The sequence below is a fragment of the Scyliorhinus canicula genome, chromosome 6 (assembly GCF_902713615.1).
Source record: "Scyliorhinus canicula chromosome 6, sScyCan1.1, whole genome shotgun sequence".
Taxonomy (NCBI): Eukaryota; Metazoa; Chordata; class Chondrichthyes; order Carcharhiniformes; family Scyliorhinidae; genus Scyliorhinus; species Scyliorhinus canicula.
Genome location: NC_052151.1, coordinates 223,284,999 through 223,305,254, shown reverse-complemented (window position 1 = coordinate 223,305,254; position 20,256 = coordinate 223,284,999). Strand labels below are relative to the sequence as shown.

Below are 20,256 nucleotides of genomic sequence, written 5' to 3'. Positions count from 1 at the left end.
GAACTGTCCCCCAGTGAGAGTCAGCACCTTCAGGAACTGTGTCCCAGTGAGAGTCAGCACCTTCAGGAACTGTGTCCCAGTGTGAATCAGCACCTTCAGGAACTGTTTCCCAGTGAGAGTCAGCACCTTCAGGAACTGTCTCCCAGTGAGAGTCAGCACCTTCAGCAACTGTGTCACAGTGAGAGTCAGCACCTTCAGGAACTGTCCCCTAGTGAGAGTCAGCACCTTCAGGAACTGTATCCCAGTGAGAGTCAGCACCTTCAGGAACTGTGTCCCAGTGAGAGTCAGCACCTTTAGGAACTGTACCCCAGTGAGAGTCAGCACCTTCAGGAACAGTGTCCCAGTGAGAGTCAGCACCTTCAGGAACTGTGTCCCAGTGAGAGTCAGCACCTTCAGGAACTGTGTCCCAGTGAGAGTCAGCACCTTCAGGAACTGTGTCCCAGTCAGAGTCAGCACCATCAGGAACTGTCCCCCAGTGAGAGTCAGCACCTTCAGGAACTGTGTCCCAGTGAGAGTCAGCACCTTCAGGAACTGTGTCCCAGTGAGAGTCAGCACCTTCAGGAACTGTACCCCAGTGAGAGTCAGCACCTTCAGGAACTGTGTCCCAGTGAGAGTCAGCACCTTCAGGAACTCTGTCCCAGTGAGAGTCAGCACCTTCAGGAACTGTCCCCCAGTGAGAATCAGCACCTTCAGCAACTCTGTCCCAGTGAGAGTCAGCACCTTCAGGAACTGTGCCCCAGTGAGAATCAGCACCTTCAGCAACTGTGTCCCAGTGAGAATCAGCACCTTCAGGAACTGTGTCCCAGTGAGAGTCAGCACCTTCAGGAACTGTCCCCCAGTGAGAGTCAGCACTTCAGGAACTGTGTCCCAGTGAGAGTCAGCACCTTCAGGAACTGTGTCCCAGTGAGAGTCAGCACCTTCAGGAACTGCCCCCCAGTGAGAGTCAGCACCTTCAGGAACTGTGTCCCAGTGAGAGTCAGCACCTTCAGGAACTCTGTCCCAGTGAGAGTCAGCACTTCAGGAACTGTCCCCCAGTGAGAGTCAGCACCTTCAGGAACTGTATCCCAGTGAGAGTCAGCACCTTCAGGAACTGTGTCCCAGTGAGAGTCAGCACCTTCAGGAACTGTGTCCCAGTGAGAGTCAGCACCTTCAGGAACTGTGTCCCAGTGAGAGTCAGCACCTTCAGGAACTGCCCCCCGGTGAGAGTCAGCACCTTCAGGAACTGTCCCCTTGTGAGAGTCAGCACATTCAGGAACTGTTCCCCAGTGGGAGTCAGCACCTTCAGGAACTGTGTCCCAGTGAGAGTCAGCACATTCAGGAACTGTGTCCCAGTGAGAGTCAGCACCTTCAGGAACTGTGTCCCAGTGAGAGTCAGCACCTTCAGGAACTGTCCCCCAGTGAGAGTCAGCACCTTCAGGAACTGTGTCCCAGTGAGAGTCAGCACCTTCAGGAACTGTGTCCCAGTGAGAGTCAGCACCTACAGGAACTGTCTCCCAGTGAGAGTCAGCACCTTCAGGAACTGTCACCCAGTGAGAGTCAGCACCTTCAGGAACTGTATCCCAGTGAGAGTCAGCACCTTCAGGAACTGTGTCCCAGTGAGAGTCAGCACCTTCAGGAACTGTGTCCCAGTGAGAGTCAGCACCTTCAGGAACTGTGTCCCTGTGAGAGTCAGCACCTTCAGGTACTGTACCCCAGTGAGAGTCAGCACCTTCAGGAACTGTACCCCAGTGAGAGTCAGCACCTTCAGGAACTGTCCCCCAGTGAGAGTCAGCACCTTCAGGAACTGTGTCCCAGTGAGAGTCTGCACCTTCAGGAACTGTGTCCCAGTGAGAGTCAGCACCTTCAGGAACTGTGTCCCAGTGAGAGTCAGCACCTTCAGGAACTGCCTCCCGGTGAGAGTTAGCACCTTCAGGAACTGTGTCCCAGTGAGAGTCAGCACCTTCAGGAACTGTCCCAGTGAGAGTCAGCACCTTCAGGAACTGTCCCCCAGTGAGAGTCAGCACCTTCAGTAACTGTCCTCCAGTGAGAGTCAGCACCTTCAGGAACTGTGTCCCAGTGAGAGTCAGCACCTTCAGGAACTGCCCCCCAGTGAGAGTCAGCACCTTCAGGAACTGTGTCCCAGTGAGAGTCAGCACCTTCAGGAACTCTGTCCCAGTGAGAGTCAGCACTTCAGGAACTGTCCCCCAGTGAGAGTCAGCACCTTCAGGAACTGTATCCCAGTGAGAGTCAGCACCTTCAGGAACTGTGTCCCAGTGAGAGTCAGCACCTTCAGGAACTGTGTCCCAGTGAGAGTCAGCACCTTCAGGAACTGTGTCCCAGTGAGAGTCAGCACCTTCAGGAACTGCCCCCCGGTGAGAGTCAGCACCTTCAGGAACTGTCCCCTTGTGAGAGTCAGCACATTCAGGAACTGTTCCCCAGTGGGAGTCAGCACCTTCAGGAACTGTGTCCCAGTGAGAGTCAGCACCTTCAGTAACTGTCCCCCAGTGAGAGTCAGCACCTTCAGGAACTGTGTCCCAGTGAGAGTCAGCACCTTCAGGAACTGCCCCCCAGTGAGAGTCAGCACCTTCAGGAACTGTGTCCCAGTGAGAGTCAGCACCTTCAGGAACTCTGTCCCAGTGAGAGTCAGCACTTCAGGAACTGTCCCCCAGTGAGAGTCAGCACCTTCAGGAACTGTATCCCAGTGAGAGTCAGCACCTTCAGGAACTGTGTCCCAGTGAGAGTCAGCACCTTCAGGAACTGTGTCCCAGTGAGAGTCAGCACCTTCAGGAACTGTGTCCCAGTGAGAGTCAGCACCTTCAGGAACTGCCCCCCGGTGAGAGTCAGCACCTTCAGGAACTGTCCCCTTGTGAGAGTCAGCACATTCAGGAACTGTTCCCCAGTGGGAGTCAGCACCTTCAGGAACTGTGTCCCAGTGAGAGTCAGCACATTCAGGAACTGTGTCCCAGTGAGAGTCAGCACCTTCAGGAACTGTGTCCCAGTGAGAGTCAGCACCTTCAGGAACTGTCCCCCAGTGAGAGTCAGCACCTTCAGGAACTGTGTCCCAGTGAGAGTCAGCACCTTCAGGAACTGTGTCCCAGTGAGAGTCAGCACCTACAGGAACTGTCTCCCAGTGAGAGTCAGCACCTTCAGGAACTGTCACCCAGTGAGAGTCAGCACCTTCAGGAACTGTATCCCAGTGAGAGTCAGCACCTTCAGGAACTGTGTCCCAGTGAGAGTCAGCACCTTCAGGAACTGTGTCCCAGTGAGAGTCAGCACCTTCAGGAACTGTGTCCCTGTGAGAGTCAGCACCTTCAGGTACTGTACCCCAGTGAGAGTCAGCACCTTCAGGAACTGTACCCCAGTGATAGTCAGCACCTTCAGGAACTGTCCCCCAGTGAGAGTCAGCACCTTCAGGAACTGTGTCCCAGTGAGAGTCTGCACCTTCAGGAACTGTGTCCCAGTGAGAGTCAGCACCTTCAGGAACTGTGTCCCAGTGAGAGTCAGCACCTTCAGGAACTGCCTCCCGGTGAGAGTTAGCACCTTCAGGAACTGTGTCCCAGTGAGAGTCAGCACCTTCAGGAACTGTCCCAGTGAGAGTCAGCACCTTCAGGAACTGTCCCCCAGTGAGAGTCAGCACCTTCAGTAACTGTCCCCCAGTGAGAGTCAGCACCTTCAGGAACTGTGTCCCAGTGAGAGTCAGCACCTTCAGGAACTGTGTCCCAGTGAGAGTCAGCACCTTCAGGAACTGTCCCCCAGTGAGAGTCAGCACCTTCAGGAACTGTGTCCCAGTGAGAGTCAGCACCTTCAGGAACTGTACCCCAGTGAGAGTCAGCACCTTCAGGAACTGTGTCCCAGTGAGAGTCAGCACCTTCAGGAACTGTGTCCCAGTGAGAGTCAGCACCTTCAGGAACTGTCCCCCAGTGAGAGTCAGCACCTTCAGGAACTGTGTCCCAGTGAGAGTCAGCACCTTCAGGAACTGTGTCCCAGTGAGAGTCAGCACCTTCAGGAACTGTCCCCCAGTGAGAGTCAGCACCTTCAGGAACTGTAGCCCAGTGAGAGTCAGCACCTTCAGGAACTGTCCCCCAGTGAGAGTCAGCACCTTCAGGAACTGTGTCCCAGTGAGAGTCAGCACCTTCAGGAACTGTGTCCCAGTGAGAGTCAGCACCTTCAGGAACTGTGTCCCAGTGAGAGTCAGCACCTTCAGGAACTGTGTCCCAGTGAGAGTCAGCACCTTCAGGAACTGTACCCCAGTGAGAGTCAGTACCTTCAGGAACTGTGTCCCAGTGAGAGTCAGCACCTTCAGGAACTGCCCCCCGGTGAGAGTCAGCACCTTCAGGAACAGTACCTCCTGAATTGATTGCTATTGGCTGGTGAACCTACAGTTGAACTCACTTTGAGAAGTTGAAGAGGGGGAAACGAATACTGTTCTTGATGAAAATGGTGAAGTTCTCGGCTCCGATCATTGGGACCCTGATAAATAAATGAAAAGTTTAAATAGCAAATGTTTCACATCACAACATCCAACAGCACTCCATCAGCCCATAAAGGATAGGAGCAGAATAAGGCCTTTTGGCCCATCGAGTCTGCTCCGCCATTCAATCATAGAACAAAGAACAAAGAAAATGACAGCACAGGAACAGGCCCTTCGGCCCTCCCAGCCTGTGCCGATCCCAGGAACCGGCCCTTCGGCCCTCCCAGCCTGCGCCGATCCAGATCCTTTATCTAAACCTGTCTCCTATTTTCCAAGGTCTACTTCCCTCTGTTCCCGCCCATTCATATACCTGTCTAGATGCCTCTTAAATGATGCTATCGTGCCCGCCTCTACCACCTCCGCTGGTAAAGCGTTCCAGGCACCCACCACCCTCTGCGTAAAAAGCTTTCCACGCACATCTCCCTTAAACTTTCCCCCTCTCACCTTGAAATCGTGACCCCTTGTAATTGACACCCGCACTCTTGGGAAAAAGCTTGTTGCTATCCACCCTGTCCATACCTCTCATAATTTTGTAGACCTAAATCAGGTTCCCCCTCAACCTCCGTCTTTCCAACGAAAACAATCCTAATCTACTCAACCTTTCTTCATAGCTAGTACCCTCCATACCAGGCAACATCCTGGTGAACCTCCTCTGCACCCTCTCCAAGGCATCCACATCCTTCTGGTAATGTGGCGACCAGAACTGCACGCAGTATTCCAAATGTGGCCGAACCAAAGTCCTATACAACTGTAACATGACCTGCCGACTCTTGTACTCAATACCCCGTCCGATGAATCCTCCCATCAGCAGCAAAACATCAGTCCAGCCTAAAACTTAAGGGTCAGTACTGACCCTCTGACAGTGCGGCACTCCCTCAGTACTGACAGTCTGACAGTTCAGCACTCCCTCAGTACTGACCCTCTGACAGTGCGGCGCTCCCTCAGTACTGACCCTCTGACAGTGCGGCACTCCCTCAGTACTGACCCTCTGACAGTGCGGGGCTCCCTCAGTACTGACCCTCTGACAGTGCGGCACTCCCTCAGTACTGACCCTCTGACAGTGCGGCACGCCCTCAGTACTGACCCTCTGACAGTGCAGCACTCCCTCAGTACTGACCCTCTGACATTGCAGCACTCCCTCAGTACTGACCCTCTGACAGTGCAGCACTCCCTCAGTACTGACTCTCTGACAGTGCAGCATTCCCTCAGTACTGACCCTCTGACAGTGCGGCACTCCCTCAGTACTGACCCTCTGACAGTGCAGCACTCCCTCAGTACTGACCCTCTGACAGTGCGGCTCCCTCAGTACTGACCCTCTGACAGTGCAGCACTCCCTCAGTACTGACCCTCTGACAGTGCGGCACTCCCTCAGTACTGACCCTCTGACAGTGCGGCACTCCCCTCAGTACTGACCCTCTGACAGTGCGGCTCCCTCAGTACTGACCCTCTGACAGTGCGGCACTCCCTCAGTACTGACCCTCTGACAGTGCGGCACTCCCTCAGTACTGACCCTCTGACAGTGCGGCACTCCCTCAGTACTGACCCTCTGACAGTGCGGCACTCCCTCAGTACTGACCCTCTGACAGTGCAGCACTCCCTCAGTACAGACCCTCTGACAGTGCGGCTCCCTCTATACTGACCCTCTGACAGTGCGGCACTCCCTCAGTACTGACCCTCTGACAGTGCAGCATTCCCTCAGTACTGACCCTCTGACAGTGCGGCACTCCCTCAGTACTGACCCTCTGACAGTGCGGCACTCCCTCAGTACTGACCCTCTGACAGTGCGGCACTCCCTCAGTACTGACCCTCTGACAGTGCAGCACTCCCTCAGTACTGACCCTCTGACAGTGCGGCACTCCCTCAGTACTGACCCTCTGACAGTGCAGCACTCCCTCAGTACTGACCCTCTGATAGTGCGGCACTCCCTCAGTACTGACCCTCTGACAGTACGGCACTCCCTCAGTACTGACCCTCCCGGCACTCCCTCAGTACTGACCCTCTGACAGTGCGTCACTCCCTCAGTACTAACCCTCTGACAGTGCGGGGCTCCCTCAGTACTGACCCTCTGACAGTGCAGCACCCCCTCAGTACTGACCCCCTGACAGTGCAGCACTCCCTCAGTACTGACCCTCTGACAGTGCGGCGCTCCCTCAGTACTGACCCTCTGACAGTGCAGCACTCCCTCAGTACTGACCCTCTGACAGTGCGGCACTCCCTCAGTACTGACCCTCTGACAGTGCGCCACTCCCTCAGTACTGACCCTCTGACAGTGCAGCACTCCCTCAGCACTGACTCTCTGACAGTGCGGCACTCCCTCAGTACTGACCCTCTGACAGTGCGGCACTCCCTCAGTACTGACCCTCTGACAGTGCGGCACTCCCTCAGTACTGACCCTCTGACAGTGCAGCACTCCCTCAGTACTGACCCGCTGACAGTGCAGCACTCCCTCAGTACTGACCCTCTGACAGTGCAGCACTCCCTCAGTACTGTCCCTCTGACAGTGCGGCACTCCCTCAGTACTGACCCTCTGACAGTGCAGCGCTCACTCAGTATTGACCCTCTGACAGTGCGGCACTCCCTCAGTACTGACCCTCTGACAGTGCAGCACTCCCTCAGTATTGACCCTCTGACAGTGCAGCACTCCCTCAGTACTGACCCTCTAACAGTGCGGCACTCCCTCAGTACTGACCCTCTGACAGTGCGGCACTCCCTCAGTACTGACAGTCTGACAGTTCAGCACTCCCTCAGTACTGACCCTCTGACAGTGCGGCGCTCCCTCAGTACTGACCCTCTGACAGTGCGGCACTCCCTCAGTACTGACCCTCTGACAGTGCGGGGCTCCCTCAGTACTGACCCTCTGACAGTGCGGCACTCCCTCAGTACTGACCCTCTGACAGTGCGGCACGCCCTCAGTACTGACCCTCTGACAGTGCAGCACTCCCTCAGTACTGACCCTCTGACATTGCAGCACTCCCTCAGTACTGACCCCCTGACAGTGCAGCACTCCCTCAGTACTGACTCTCTGACAGTGCAGCATTCCCTCAGTACTGACCCTCTGACAGTGCGGCACTCCCTCAGTACTGACCCTCTGACAGTGCAGCACTCCCTCAGTACTGACCCTCTGACAGTGCGGCTCCCTCAGTACTGACCCTCTGACAGTGCAGCACTCCCTCAGTACTGACCCTCTGACAGTGCGGCACTCCCTCAGTACTGACCCTCTGACAGTGCGGCACTCCCTCAGTACTGACCCTCTGACAGTGCGGCTCCCTCAGTACTGACCCTCTGACAGTGCGGCACTCCCTCAGTACTGACCCTCTGACAGTGCGGCACTCCCTCAGTACTGACCCTCTGACAGTGCGGCACTCCCTCAGTACTGACCCTCTGACAGTGCGGCACTCCCTCAGTACTGACCCTCTGACAGTGCAGCACTCCCTCAGTACAGACCCTCTGACAGTGCGGCTCCCTCTATACTGACCCTCTGACAGTGCGGCACTCCCTCAGTACTGACCCTCTGACAGTGCAGCATTCCCTCAGTACTGACCCTCTGACAGTGCGGCACTCCCTCAGTACTGACCCTCTGACAGTGCGGCACTCCCTCAGTACTGACCCTCTGACAGTGCGGCACTCCCTCAGTACTGACCCTCTGACAGTGCAGCACTCCCTCAGTACTGACCCTCTGACAGTGCGGCACTCCCTCAGTACTGACCCTCTGACAGTGCAGCACTCCCTCAGTACTGACCCTCTGATAGTGCGGCACTCCCTCAGTACTGACCCTCTGACAGTACGGCACTCCCTCAGTACTGACCCTCCCGGCACTCCCTCAGTACTGACCCTCTGACAGTGCGTCACTCCCTCAGTACTAACCCTCTGACAGTGCGGGGCTCCCTCAGTACTGACCCTCTGACAGTGCAGCACCCCCTCAGTACTGACCCCCTGACAGTGCAGCACTCCCTCAGTACTGACCCTCTGACAGTGCGGCGCTCCCTCAGTACTGACCCTCTGACAGTGCAGCACTCCCTCAGTACTGACCCTCTGACAGTGCGGCACTCCCTCAGTACTGACCCTCTGACAGTGCGCCACTCCCTCAGTACTGACCCTCTGACAGTGCAGCACTCCCTCAGCACTGACTCTCTGACAGTGCGGCACTCCCTCAGTACTGACCCTCTGACAGTGCGGCACTCCCTCAGTACTGACCCTCTGACAGTGCGGCACTCCCTCAGTACTGACCCTCTGACAGTGCAGCACTCCCTCAGTACTGACCCGCTGACAGTGCAGCACTCCCTCAGTACTGACCCTCTGACAGTGCAGCACTCCCTCAGTACTGTCCCTCTGACAGTGCGGCACTCCCTCAGTACTGACCCTCTGACAGTGCAGCGCTCACTCAGTATTGACCCTCTGACAGTGCGGCACTCCCTCAGTACTGACCCTCTGACAGTGCAGCACTCCCTCAGTATTGACCCTCTGACAGTGCAGCACTCCCTCAGTACTGACCCTCTAACAGTGCGGCACTCCCTCAGTACTGACCCTCTGACAGTGCGGCACTCCCTCAGTACTGACCCTCTGACAGTGCGGCACTCCCTCAGTTCTGACCCTCTGACAGTGCGGCGCTCCCTCAGTACTGACCCTCTGACAGTGCGGCGCTCCCTCAGTACTGACCCTCTGACAGTGCCGCACTCCCTCAGTACTGACCCTCTGACAGTGCGGCACTCCCTCAGTACTGACCCTCTGACAGTGCAGCACTCCCTCAGCACTGACCCTCTGACAGTGCGGCACTCCCTCAGTACTGACCCTCTGACAGTGCGGCACTCCCTCAGTACTGACCCTCTGACAGTGCGGCACTCCCTCAGTACTGACCCTCTGACAGTGCAGCACTCCCTCAGTACTGACCCTCTGACAGTGCGGCACTCCCTCAGTATTGACCCTCTGACAGTGCGGCGCTCCCTCAGTACTGACCCTCTGACAGTGCGGCAATCCCTCATTACTGACCCTCTGACAGTGCGGCACTCCCTCAGTACTGACCCTCTGACAGTGCAGCACTCCCTCAGTACTGACCCTCTGACAGTGCGGGGCTCCCTCAGTACTGACCCTCTGACAGTGCGGCACTCCCTCAGTACTGACCCTCTGACAGTGCAGCACTCCCTCAGTACTGACCCTCTGACAGTGCGGGGCTCCCTCAGTACTGACCCTCTGACAGTGCAGCACTCCCTCAGTACTGACCCTCTGACAGTGCGGCACTCCCTCAGTACTGACCCTCTGACAGTGCAGCACTCCCTCAGTACTGACCCTCTGACAGTGCGGCGCTCCCTCTGTACTGACCTTCTGACAGTGCGGCGCTCCCTCAGTACTGACCCTCTGACAGTGCAGCGCTCCCTCAGTACTGACCCTCTGACAGTGCGGCACTCCCTCAGTACTGACCCTCTGACAGTGCAGCACTCCCTCAGTACTGACCCTCTGACAGTGCAGCACTCCCTCAGTACTGACCCTCTGACAGTGCGGCACTCCCTCAGTACTGACCCTCTGACAGTGCAGCACTCCCTCAGTACTGACCCTCTGACAGTGCGGCACTCCCTCAGTACTGACCCTCTGACAGTGCGGCACTCCCTCAGTACTGACCCTCTGACAGTGCAGCACTCCCTCAGTACTGACCCTCTGACAGTGCGGCACTCCCTCAGTACTGACCCTCTGACAGTGCGGCACTCCCTCAGTACTGACCCTCTGACAGTGCAGCGCTCCCTCAGTACTGACCCTCTGACAGTGCGGCACTCCCTCAGTACTGACCCTCTGACAGTGCGGCCCTCCCTCAGTACTGACCCTCTGACAGTGCGGCCCTCCCTCAGTACTGACCCTCTGACAGTGCAGCACTCCCTCAGTACTGACCCTCTGACAGTGTGGCACTCCCTCAGTACTGACCCTCTGACAGTGCGGCCCTCCCTCAGTACTGACCCTCTGACAGTGCAGCACTCCCTCAGTACTGACCCTCTGACAGTGTGGCACTCCCTCAGTACTGACCCTCTGACAGTGCGGCACTCCCTCAGTACTGACCCTCTGACAGTGCGGCACTCCCTCAGTACTGACCCTCTGACAGTGCGGCACTCCCTCAGTACTGACCCTCTGACAGTGCGGCACTCCCTCAGTACTGACCCTCTGACAGTGCAGCACTCCCTCAGTACTGACCCTCTGACAGTGCGGCACTCCCTCAGTACTGACCCTCTGACAGTGCAGCACTCCCTCAGTACTGACCCTCTGACAGTGCAGCACTCCCTCAGTACTGACCCTCTGACAGTGCAGCGCTCCCTCAGTACTGACCCTCTGACAGTGCGGCACTCCCTCAGTACTGACCCTCTGACAGTGCATCACTCCCTCAGTACTGACCCTCTGACAGTGCGGCACTCCCTCGGTACTGACCCTCTGACAGTGCAGCACTCCCTCAGTACTGACCCTCTGACAGTGCAGCACTCCCTCAGTACTGACCCTCTGACAGTGCAGCCCTCCCTCTGTACTGACCCTCTGACAGTGCGGGGCTCCCTCAGTACTGACCCTCTGACAGTGCGGCACTCCCTCAGTACTGACCCTCTGACAGTGCGGCACTCCCTCAGTACTGACCCTCTGACAGTGCAGCACTCCCTCAGTACTGACCCTCTGACAGTGCGGCACTCCCTCAGTACTGACCCTCTGACAGTGCGGCACTCCCTCAGTACTGACCCTCTGACAGTGCGGCACTCCCTCAGTACTGACCCTCTGACAGTGCGGCACTCCCTCAGTACTGACCCACTGACAGTGCAGCACTCCCTCAGTACTGACCCTCTGACAGTGCGGCACTCCCTCAGTACTGACTGCCCTGAATTGTCACTTTGTATCACGGTGTTTGAGGAACTGATTGATTTATTGTCGGTCTGTTATTTGAGCTGTGGAAAGCAGCAGAATTGTATTTTCCAATGGTGACTTACTTCTTCGTGCTGTCCAATTCGACTGGACACCACCCCTGTATCTCACATGTTTTCACCGTCTCATTGAAGTTCACACACTTTCCTGTGAGTTTTCCTGAGGGTTAAAAACGGGTGGTGAGAGTTGAATCTGGAGAGACGGGATAGGTTATGTAGAGGTTGGGGTTACTGGAGAGAGGGAGTGAGAAGCGGGATGGGAGCGTGGGAGAGATCAGCAGCTCGCGAGGAGGTGAAAATTCTCGGGAGCGGTTCATGGAGAGATAGAGAGACAGAGAGAGAGAGTTCACTTGACAATGGGAGGTTTGTGGAGAGATTATTGTATCGAGAGGGACAGAAAGCTGGACAGATCGGCGTGTAAGAGAGAGGCAGAGTGGGAGGCGAGGGGGAGAGAGAGAGAGAGAGCTTACTGGAGAGACAGAGTGGGCAGGAGAGAGAGAGTGAGAGAGATAGAGAGAGACAGACAGAGACAGAGAGGGACAGGTAGAGAGCGAGGAAGGGAGACTGAGAGAAAGTAGCAGTGATAAACTGACGAGGGAGAGAAATTTGGGGTGAAACTGGCTTCTAGACAGCTGACGGAGATTGTGACTGTAACGATATGTGAAGAAGACAAAGGGTTAACAATTTAACGCTAATACTTCTCACCACCAAATGGAGATAAGGAGCAGTGATATAAATATAAAGTGACTCCTGGGATCCAGGGATGAGAGAGATTAGTTGTATAGTTGAGATATCTGTTTTTAGAGATGTCATGTAGTTTAATTTAATAACCTTTTACCGAGGAACTTGTTTGTTTGTTTATTTATTGTCACGTGTACCGAGGTACAGTGAAAAGTATTTTTCTGCGCGCAGCTCAAACAGAACGTTCAGTACATGGGAAGAAAATACATAATTGGGCAACACAAGGTACACAATGTAAATTTAAGTTGTGTAAATAAATCAGCTTTGTTCATTTACTTGGCTTGATATTCTTTGTTCTACACCACGCAGTGAAGACATCCTGACAGACAAAACAGAGCATCACAGAGTGGAGGGAGGGACTGGTGCAGGTAGAGGGATGGTGATAGAGAGGTGAAGAGAGAGAGAGAAGATGGAGATGGAGAGAGAGAGAGAGAGAGATGTGGATCGTGAAAGCGATAGATATTGAGCGAGCGAACAATCGAAAGAGAGAGATAGCAATGGAGTAACACAGGACCAGGAACAGACCATTCAGCCCATGGCAGCCTGCAATGACATTCAATATGACAGGACCAGGAACTGACCATTCAGCCCATCGCAGCCTTCGCTGACATTCAATATGACAGGACCAGGAACTGACCATTCAGCCCATCGAGCCAGCACTGACATTCAATATGACAGGACCAGGAACTGACCATTCAGCCCATCGCAGCCTTCGCTGACATTCAATATGATAGGACCAGGAACAGACCATTCAGCCCATCGAGCCTGCAATGACATTCAATAATGATAGGACCTGGAACAGACCATTCAGCCCATCGCAGCGTTCGCTGACATTCAATATGACAGGACCAGGAACAGACCATTCAGCCCATCGCAGCCAGCACTGGCATTCAATATGACAGGACCAGGAACAGACCATTCAGCCCATCGCAGCGTTCGCTGACATTCAATATGACAGGACCAGGAACAGACCATTCAGCCCATCGAGCCAGCACTGCCATTCAATAATGATAGGACCAGGAACTGACCATTCAGCCCATCGCAGCCTTCGCTGACATTCAATATGACAGGACCAGGAACAGACCATTCAGCCCATCGAGCCAGCACTGCCATTCAATAATGATAGGACCAGGAACTGACCATTCAGACCATCGCAGCCTTCGCTGACATTCAATATGACAGGACCAGGAACAGACCATTCAGCCCATCGAGCCAGCACTGACATTCAATAATGATAGGACCAGGAACAGACCATTCGGCCCATTGAGCCAGCCGGGTTCACGAAAACTCAGAGCACATGTGCCCCACGCCATCGGGAACTCGGCCCATCGGGGGCGGAGCAATGGCGTGCGGCCTACGTTGGCAATCGGCCCAACCCGCTTTAAGCGTTGACGCCAAACGGAGACTCCGTGGACTCTTACGACAGGAAAATCGGCGGCGCGCCCACATCGATTCTGCTCCCGGTGAGATCCTCGCGTGGAACACCATCGAATCCTGTGGGAAACGGTACGGGAATCGGCAGGTCTGTGATGGACACGCTCAGGGCTGACAGGCCGCATCCCTACGTACGCCAACCCCCCCCCCCCCCCCCCCCGCCACACACACACACTGATCGGGGCCAGAAAGGTGGGACAGTGTGCGGTGGAGCGCCCATACAGATGGGTCAGGCGTGCGTCGCTGCCACACCATTTTTGAGGTGACAGAGAACCGCGATTCGGTGTCAAACTGAGGCCTGCCGTGATTTTGGCATCAGAAGCAATTCTCTATCCCATCGCACGCTCCGATTTCGGCGACTGGAGAATCCCGCCGCTTACCTGCCTCAACCCCGTCTGCTTCTTTCAGCATCATCCTTTGAAATCGTGGAGAATCCAGGCCCCGGTCCTCCCACCATCCCCCGTGGGACACGTCTGCTGCACCATCATCCCACTCCCTCTGTGGCAACAATAATCTTTCAGAGGTGACGGGACAGTGCTGCAGCTGGGGTCGAACCGAACTCCCATACAATTGCAGCAAGATTTCACTGCTCCTGAACTCCTGCCGTAAAGGCTAACGTTCATTAAGCTTCCGAATTGCTGCACTGGGACGTTAGCCTGATCGACAAGGACTCCCAGGTCCCTCTGTACATCTACACTTTCTAATCTCTTACCATTCAAGGAAAATTAAGTGGATTACCTCACATTTAGTCCACATTATATTCCATCTGCCATGTTCCAGCCCACTCACTATCTGTCCAAATCTCCTGGAAGCATCTTAGTCTCCTTCCTGTCGTGTTAGGGACACTGGTCTAACACTGGCTGCAACTGGATGCAGTTTAGATCAGAAAGATACTCCAGATCTTGAAGTTAGTTCAATCTGATTTATTGAACCAGTAGCACAGTTAGCACAGTTCTCTGTGAGTACGACTCTGCTAACCTCAGTGTGGTTACTCTGTCTGACTGAACCATACTAGCTCTTAGCCACGTGCTGGAGGTGTGATACTGTACATACACCCTGACTCACTCTGTAGATGTCCCCAGTGGAAAGAGGCGGAGTGTGAGCGCCTCGTGCCTTTTATAGTCAGATCCCACCCCTGAGTGTCCTGCCTGCTCATTGGTCATGTCCTGTTCTCTGTGTTCATTAGCTGCCTGTCTGGATAGCATTGTGTGTGTGTCTGGATATCGCGACACTCCCCGCCGAGAGAGACAGGGAGAGAGAGAGAGAGAGAGAGAGAGAGTGAGAGGGAGGGAGAGAGAGAGAGACAGAGAGAGACAGAGGGAGAGAGAGACCAGATAGAGAGCTAGGGAGAGAGAGAGGGAGAGTGAGAGCGAGGGAGAGAGAGAGAGACAGAGACAGGCAGGGAGGGAGAGAGAGAGAGAGACAGAGGGAGAGAGAGAGAGAGAGAGAGAGAGGGAGGGAGGGAGAGAGAGAGAGAGAGACAGAGAGTGAAAGAAAGAGAGAGAGAGACAGAGTGAGAGAGACCAGATAGAGAGAGAGATAGGGAGAGAGAGAGAGAGTGATAGAGAGGGAGAGACAGAGAGGGGGAGAGAGAGAGAGGGAGAAAGATAGAGAGAGAGGGAGGAGTGGAGGAAGTGAGCGAGAGAGAGAGACGGAGAGAGAGAGGGAGAGGAGTGGAGTGAGAGAGAGAGAGGAGTGGAGGGAGAGACAGAGAGGGAGAGACAGATAGAGCGAGACAGAGAGAGAGAGACAGAGTGGGAGAGAGGGAGAGAGAGAGACAGAGAGAGAGGGAGAGAGAGAGGGAGAGAGGGAGAGACAGAGAGAGAGAGAGGACAGAGAGAGAGGCAGAGAGGGCAGGAGAGAGAGAGGGAGAGAGATAGAGAGAGAGACAGAGAGAGAGAGAGAGAGAGGGAGAGGGAGAGAGGGAGAGGAGGAGAGAGGGAGGTAGAGAGAGGGAGAGAGGGAGAGGTGTGGAGGGAGAGAGACAGAGAGAGAGAGACAGAGAGAGAGAGAGGGAGAGGGAGAGGGAAAGTGAGAGAGAGGGAGAGAGAGAGATAGAGAGACAGAGAGGGAGAGATAGAGAGAGTGAGAGGGAGGGAGGGAGAGAGGGAGACAGAGTGAGAGAGAGACCAGATAGAGAGAGAGATAGGGAGAGAGAGAGAGAGAGAGAGTGATAGAGAGGGAGAGACAGAGAGGGGGAGAGAGAGAGGGAGAGAGATAGAGAGAGAGGGAGGAGTGCAGGAAGTGAGCGAGAGAGACAGAGAGAGAGAGAGGGAGAGAGAGAGGAGAGAGGGAGAGACAGAGAGAGAGAGAGGACAGAGAGAGAGGCAGAGGAGGGCAGGAGAGAGAGGGTGAGAGATAGAGAGAGAGACAGACAGAGAGAGAGAGGGAAGGGAGAGAGGGAGAGAGGTAGAGAGAGGGAGAGGGAGAGGTGTGGAGGGAGAGAGACAGAGAGAGAGACACAGAGAGAAAGAGGGAGAGGGAGAGGAGTGAAGAGACAGAAAGAGAGAGCGAGCGTGGCGGAGAGAGAGAGAGAAGGACAGAGAGAAAAAGATAGAGAGACCGACAGACAGAGAGAGAGATGGTGGACAGGGATCTTGGGGAAACACATTAAGAAATTCAAGCATCAATATAGAGCATGCAGCTAAGATGAAAAAAAGAGTGAATCTCCGATAAAGTAAGGATTAAATATTAAAAGCAGAGTTAATCTGCTGGATAGTATTTCTAGACATATGTGGCCTCTAACTAAACTCTACAAAACGCTTACACATTGTAAAATACAATAATCTAATGCTGTATAATCTTGAGGATGTCCTAAGATCCACTAAGTCCTGGAAACTGAGTGTGGCGAGGCAGTATTGACCACCATCCGTACCTCCCAGTATCCTGTTTGATCAAAGGATCTTGACTGAATCAAAGGATGTTGTCCAGCACGAGTGCTCAACATGCTTCTAGCCGGTGTTCAGCACTTTTACGACATAAACATGGGAACGCCACGTAGTGGGACACTCAGATCGGTTAAACCCAGCGCTGTTGATGACCCGTCACCATACACACGTTAGCGGCGAAATGCATTATTGAAGAGAGATACTCAGATCCCCAAAACTATCCACGTTGGTTCTAATCGAGCTCAAACAATGTGAAAAGACAATTGAGAGGCTGGGAATGTTTCCACAGTGTTCTGTGCTTCAAGGAGAGTTGGGGTCAGTTATTTATGAATATTTAGACTCATGTGGGCCCTTTGCGTCTCTCAGACAGCGGGAGTGATTGTCCATGCGATAACTCTGATATAAAATAGTCCCCAAAAAGGAGATCCATCACAAACTCACCGCTGCCAACTGCGTGTCCGAGAATTTTGGCGCAGTCATCGTCATGGTGACAAGCAGAGTTATCTACATCCGGATCCTGGACGAAGGGAGAGAAAAATCCAATTAGGTCCTGGGATGGTCGGGAGCCGCGGTGGCGCAGGTTCGATTCCAGCCGCTGTTCACTGTCTGTGTGGGGTTTGCACATTGTCCCCATATCAGTGTGGCTTTCACCCCCACAATCCAAAGATATGCAGGTTGGGAGAGATGGCCTGGGATGGTCAGTGCGATTGGAGAGAGTCCTGGGTTAGTCGGTGTGGTCTGAGTGTCCAGGGATGGTCAGTGTGGTCTGAGAGTGTCCAGGGATGGTCAGCATGGACACAGAGTGTCCAGGGATGGTCAGTGTGGTCTGAGTGTCCAGGGATGGTCAGTGTGGTCTGAGAGTGTCCAGGGATGGTCAGTGTGGACACAGAGTGTTCAGGGATGGTCAGTGCGATTGGAGAGAGTCCTGGGTAGTCGGTGTGGTATGAGTGTCCAGGGATGGTCAGTGTGGTCTGAGAGTGTCCAGGGATGGTCAGTGTGGACACAGAGTGTCCAGGGATGGTCAGTGTGGTCTGAGAGTGTCCAGGGATGGTCAGTGTGGTCTGAGACTGTCCAGGGATGGTCAGTGCGGTCTGAGAGTGTCCAGGGATGGTCAGTGTGGACACAGAGTGTCCAGGGATGGTCAGTGTGGTCTGAGAGTGTCCAGAGATGGTCAGTGTGGTCTGAGAGTGTCCAGGGATGGTCAGTGTGGTCTGAGAGTGTCCAGGGATGGTCACTGTGGACACAGAGTGTCCAGGGATGGTCAGTGTGTTCTGAGAGTGTCCAGGGATGGTCAGTGTGTTCTGAGAGTGTCCAGGGATGGTCAGTGCGATTGGAGAGAGTCCTGGGTTAGTCGGTGTGGTCTGAGTGTCCAGGGATGGTCAGTGTGGTCTGAGAGTGTCCAGGGATGGTCAGTGTGGACACAGAGTGTCCAGGGATGGTCAGTGTGGACACAGAGTATCCAGGGATGGTCAGTGTGGTCTGAGAGTGTCCAGGGATGGTCAGTGTGGTCTGAGAGTGTCCAGGGATGGTCAGTGTGGTCTGAGACTGTCCAGGGATGGTCAGTGTGGTCTGAGAGTGTCCAGGGATGGTCAGTGTGGTCTGAGAGTGTCCAGGGATGGTCAGTGTGGACACAGAGAGTCCAGGGATGGTCAGTGTGGTCTGAGAGTGTCCAGGGATGGTCAGTGTGGTCTGAGAGTGTCCAGGGATGGTCAGTGTGGTCTGAGAGTGTCCAGGGATGGTCACTGTGGACACAGAGTGTCCAGGGATGGTCAGTGTGGACACAGAGTATCCAGGGATGGTCAGTGTAGTCTGAGAGTGTCCAGGGATGGTCAGTGTGTTCTGAGAGTGTCCAGGGATGGTCAGTGCGATTGGAGAGAGTCCTGGGTTAGTCGGGGTGGTCTGAGTGTCCAGGGATGGTCAGTGTGGTCTGAGAGTGTCCAGGGATGGTCAGTGTGGACACAGAGTGTCCAGGGATGGTCAGTGTGGTCTGAGAGTGTCCAGGGATGGTCAGTGTGGTCTGAGAGTGTCCAGGGATAGGTCAGTGTGGACACAGAGTGTCCAGGGATGGTCAGTGTGGACACAGAGTGTCCAGGGATGGTCAGTGTGGTCTGAGAGTGTCCAGGGAAGGTCAGTGTGGTCTGAGTGTCCAGGGATGGTCAGTGTGGTCTGAGAGTGTCCAGGGATGGTCAGTGTGGTCTGAGAGTGTCCAGGGATGGTCAGTGTGGTCTGGAGTGTCCAGGGATGGTCAGTGTGGTCTGAGACTGTCCAGGGGATGGTCAGTGTGGTCTGAGAGTGTCCAGGGATGGTCAGTGTGGTCTGAGTGTCCAGGATGGTCAGTGTGGTCTGAGACGTCCAAGGATGATCAGTGTGGACACAGAGTGTCCCAGGGATGGTCAGTGTGGTCTGAGTGTCCAGGGATGGTCAGTGTGGTCTGAGAGTGTCCAGGGATGGTCAGTGTGGTCTGAGCGTATCCAGGGATGGTCAGTGTGGACACAGAGTGTCCAGGGATGGTCAGTGTGGACACAGAGTGTCCAGGGATGGTCAGTGTGGACACAGAGTGTCCAGGGATGGTCAGTGTGGTCTGAGAGTGTCCAGGGATGGTCAGTGTGGTCCTGAGAGTGTCCAGGGATGGTCAGTGTGGTCTGAGAGTGTCCAGGGATGGTCAGTGTGGTCTGAGAGTGTCCAGGGATGGTCAGTGTGGGTCTGAGACTGTCCAGGGATGGTCAGTGTGGTCTGAGAGTGTCCAGGTATGGTCAGTGTGGTCTGAGAGTGTCCAGGGATGGTCACTGTGGACACAGAGTGTCCAGGGATGGTCAGTGTGGTCTGAGAGTGTCCAGGGATGGTCAGTGTGGACACAGAGTGTCCACGGATGGTCAGTGTGGTCTGAGAGTGTCCAGGGATGGTTAGTGTGGAACAGAGTGTCCAGGATGGTCAGTGTGGACACAGAGTGTCCCGGGATGGTCAGTGTGGTCTGAGAGTGTCCAGGGATGGTCAGTGTGGGTCTGAGAGTGTCCAGGGTTGGTCAGTGTGGACACAGAGTGTCCAGAGATGGTCAGTGTGGTCTGAGAGTGTCCAGGGATGGTCAGTGTGGACAGAGAATATCTAGGAATAGTCAGTCTGTTAAGAGAGAGTCCAAGAATCATCATTATCTGTTTTGCACGCAGGATCCCACATGTTGAATTTTCTCACTGCTGTGATATACATGGTTGTGGTGTTATTCACCGAGCGACCACTGGGAGTCACCCTGCACATAAATGCATGTTAGAGTCAGCTGACATCAGACTGGATGGAGGAAGTTGAAGAGACACGTTGCTTGTTCATGACTTTACTGTCATTTATCTGTTCTCTTGTCTATCGTTTACACACAGTTGATATTAATAAATCATTGTGGCGACATGTGGCACAATGGTTAGCAATTGGACTGCGGCGCTGAGGACCTGGATTCAAATTCCAGCCCCGGGTCAGTGTCCGTGTGGAGTTTGCACATTCTCCCCGTGTCTGCGTGGTTTCGCCCCCACAACCTAAATATGTGCAGGTCAGGTGGATTGGCCGCTAAATTGCCCCTTAATTGGAAAAAAACATAATTGGGAGCTATAATTAAAAAAAATATATATATATTAATAAACCATTTATAGCTTTAGTGCAAGAGTGTTTGTAATAATAAGGCTATCTGACAAGAAGATCGGACTCACCTCTGCACATTTCCCCCTGAACCTGGTTCTCCCGTCATTCGAGTGGACGTCACAATAGTGAAACAGCTCCTCCCTGGAATGGAGACAAAGATCCCGTGAGAGTGAGAGAGAGGGAGAGGACGGAGACGGAAGGAGAGCGAGAGAGAGAGAAAGACAGAGAGAGAGAGTCA

The 20,256-nt window shown here is 54.4% G+C and overlaps 1 protein-coding gene across 1 annotated transcript in view; it reads right to left on the bottom strand.

Annotated features, from left to right (window-relative positions):
- Positions 1 to 20,256, bottom strand: part of LOC119968052 (P2X purinoceptor 3-like) — a 50,424-nt gene that overhangs the window by 29,446 nt on the left and 722 nt on the right. Inside the window, exons 2-5 of the mRNA XM_038801151.1 lie at positions 20,087 to 20,159; positions 16,836 to 16,911; positions 11,398 to 11,491; positions 4,372 to 4,449 (exon numbers count right to left, since the gene is read on the bottom strand). Coding sequence (XP_038657079.1) covers positions 4,372 to 4,449; positions 11,398 to 11,491; positions 16,836 to 16,911; positions 20,087 to 20,159 — 321 coding nt within the window. The remainder of the gene's footprint in view (positions 1 to 4,371; positions 4,450 to 11,397; positions 11,492 to 16,835; positions 16,912 to 20,086; positions 20,160 to 20,256) is intronic.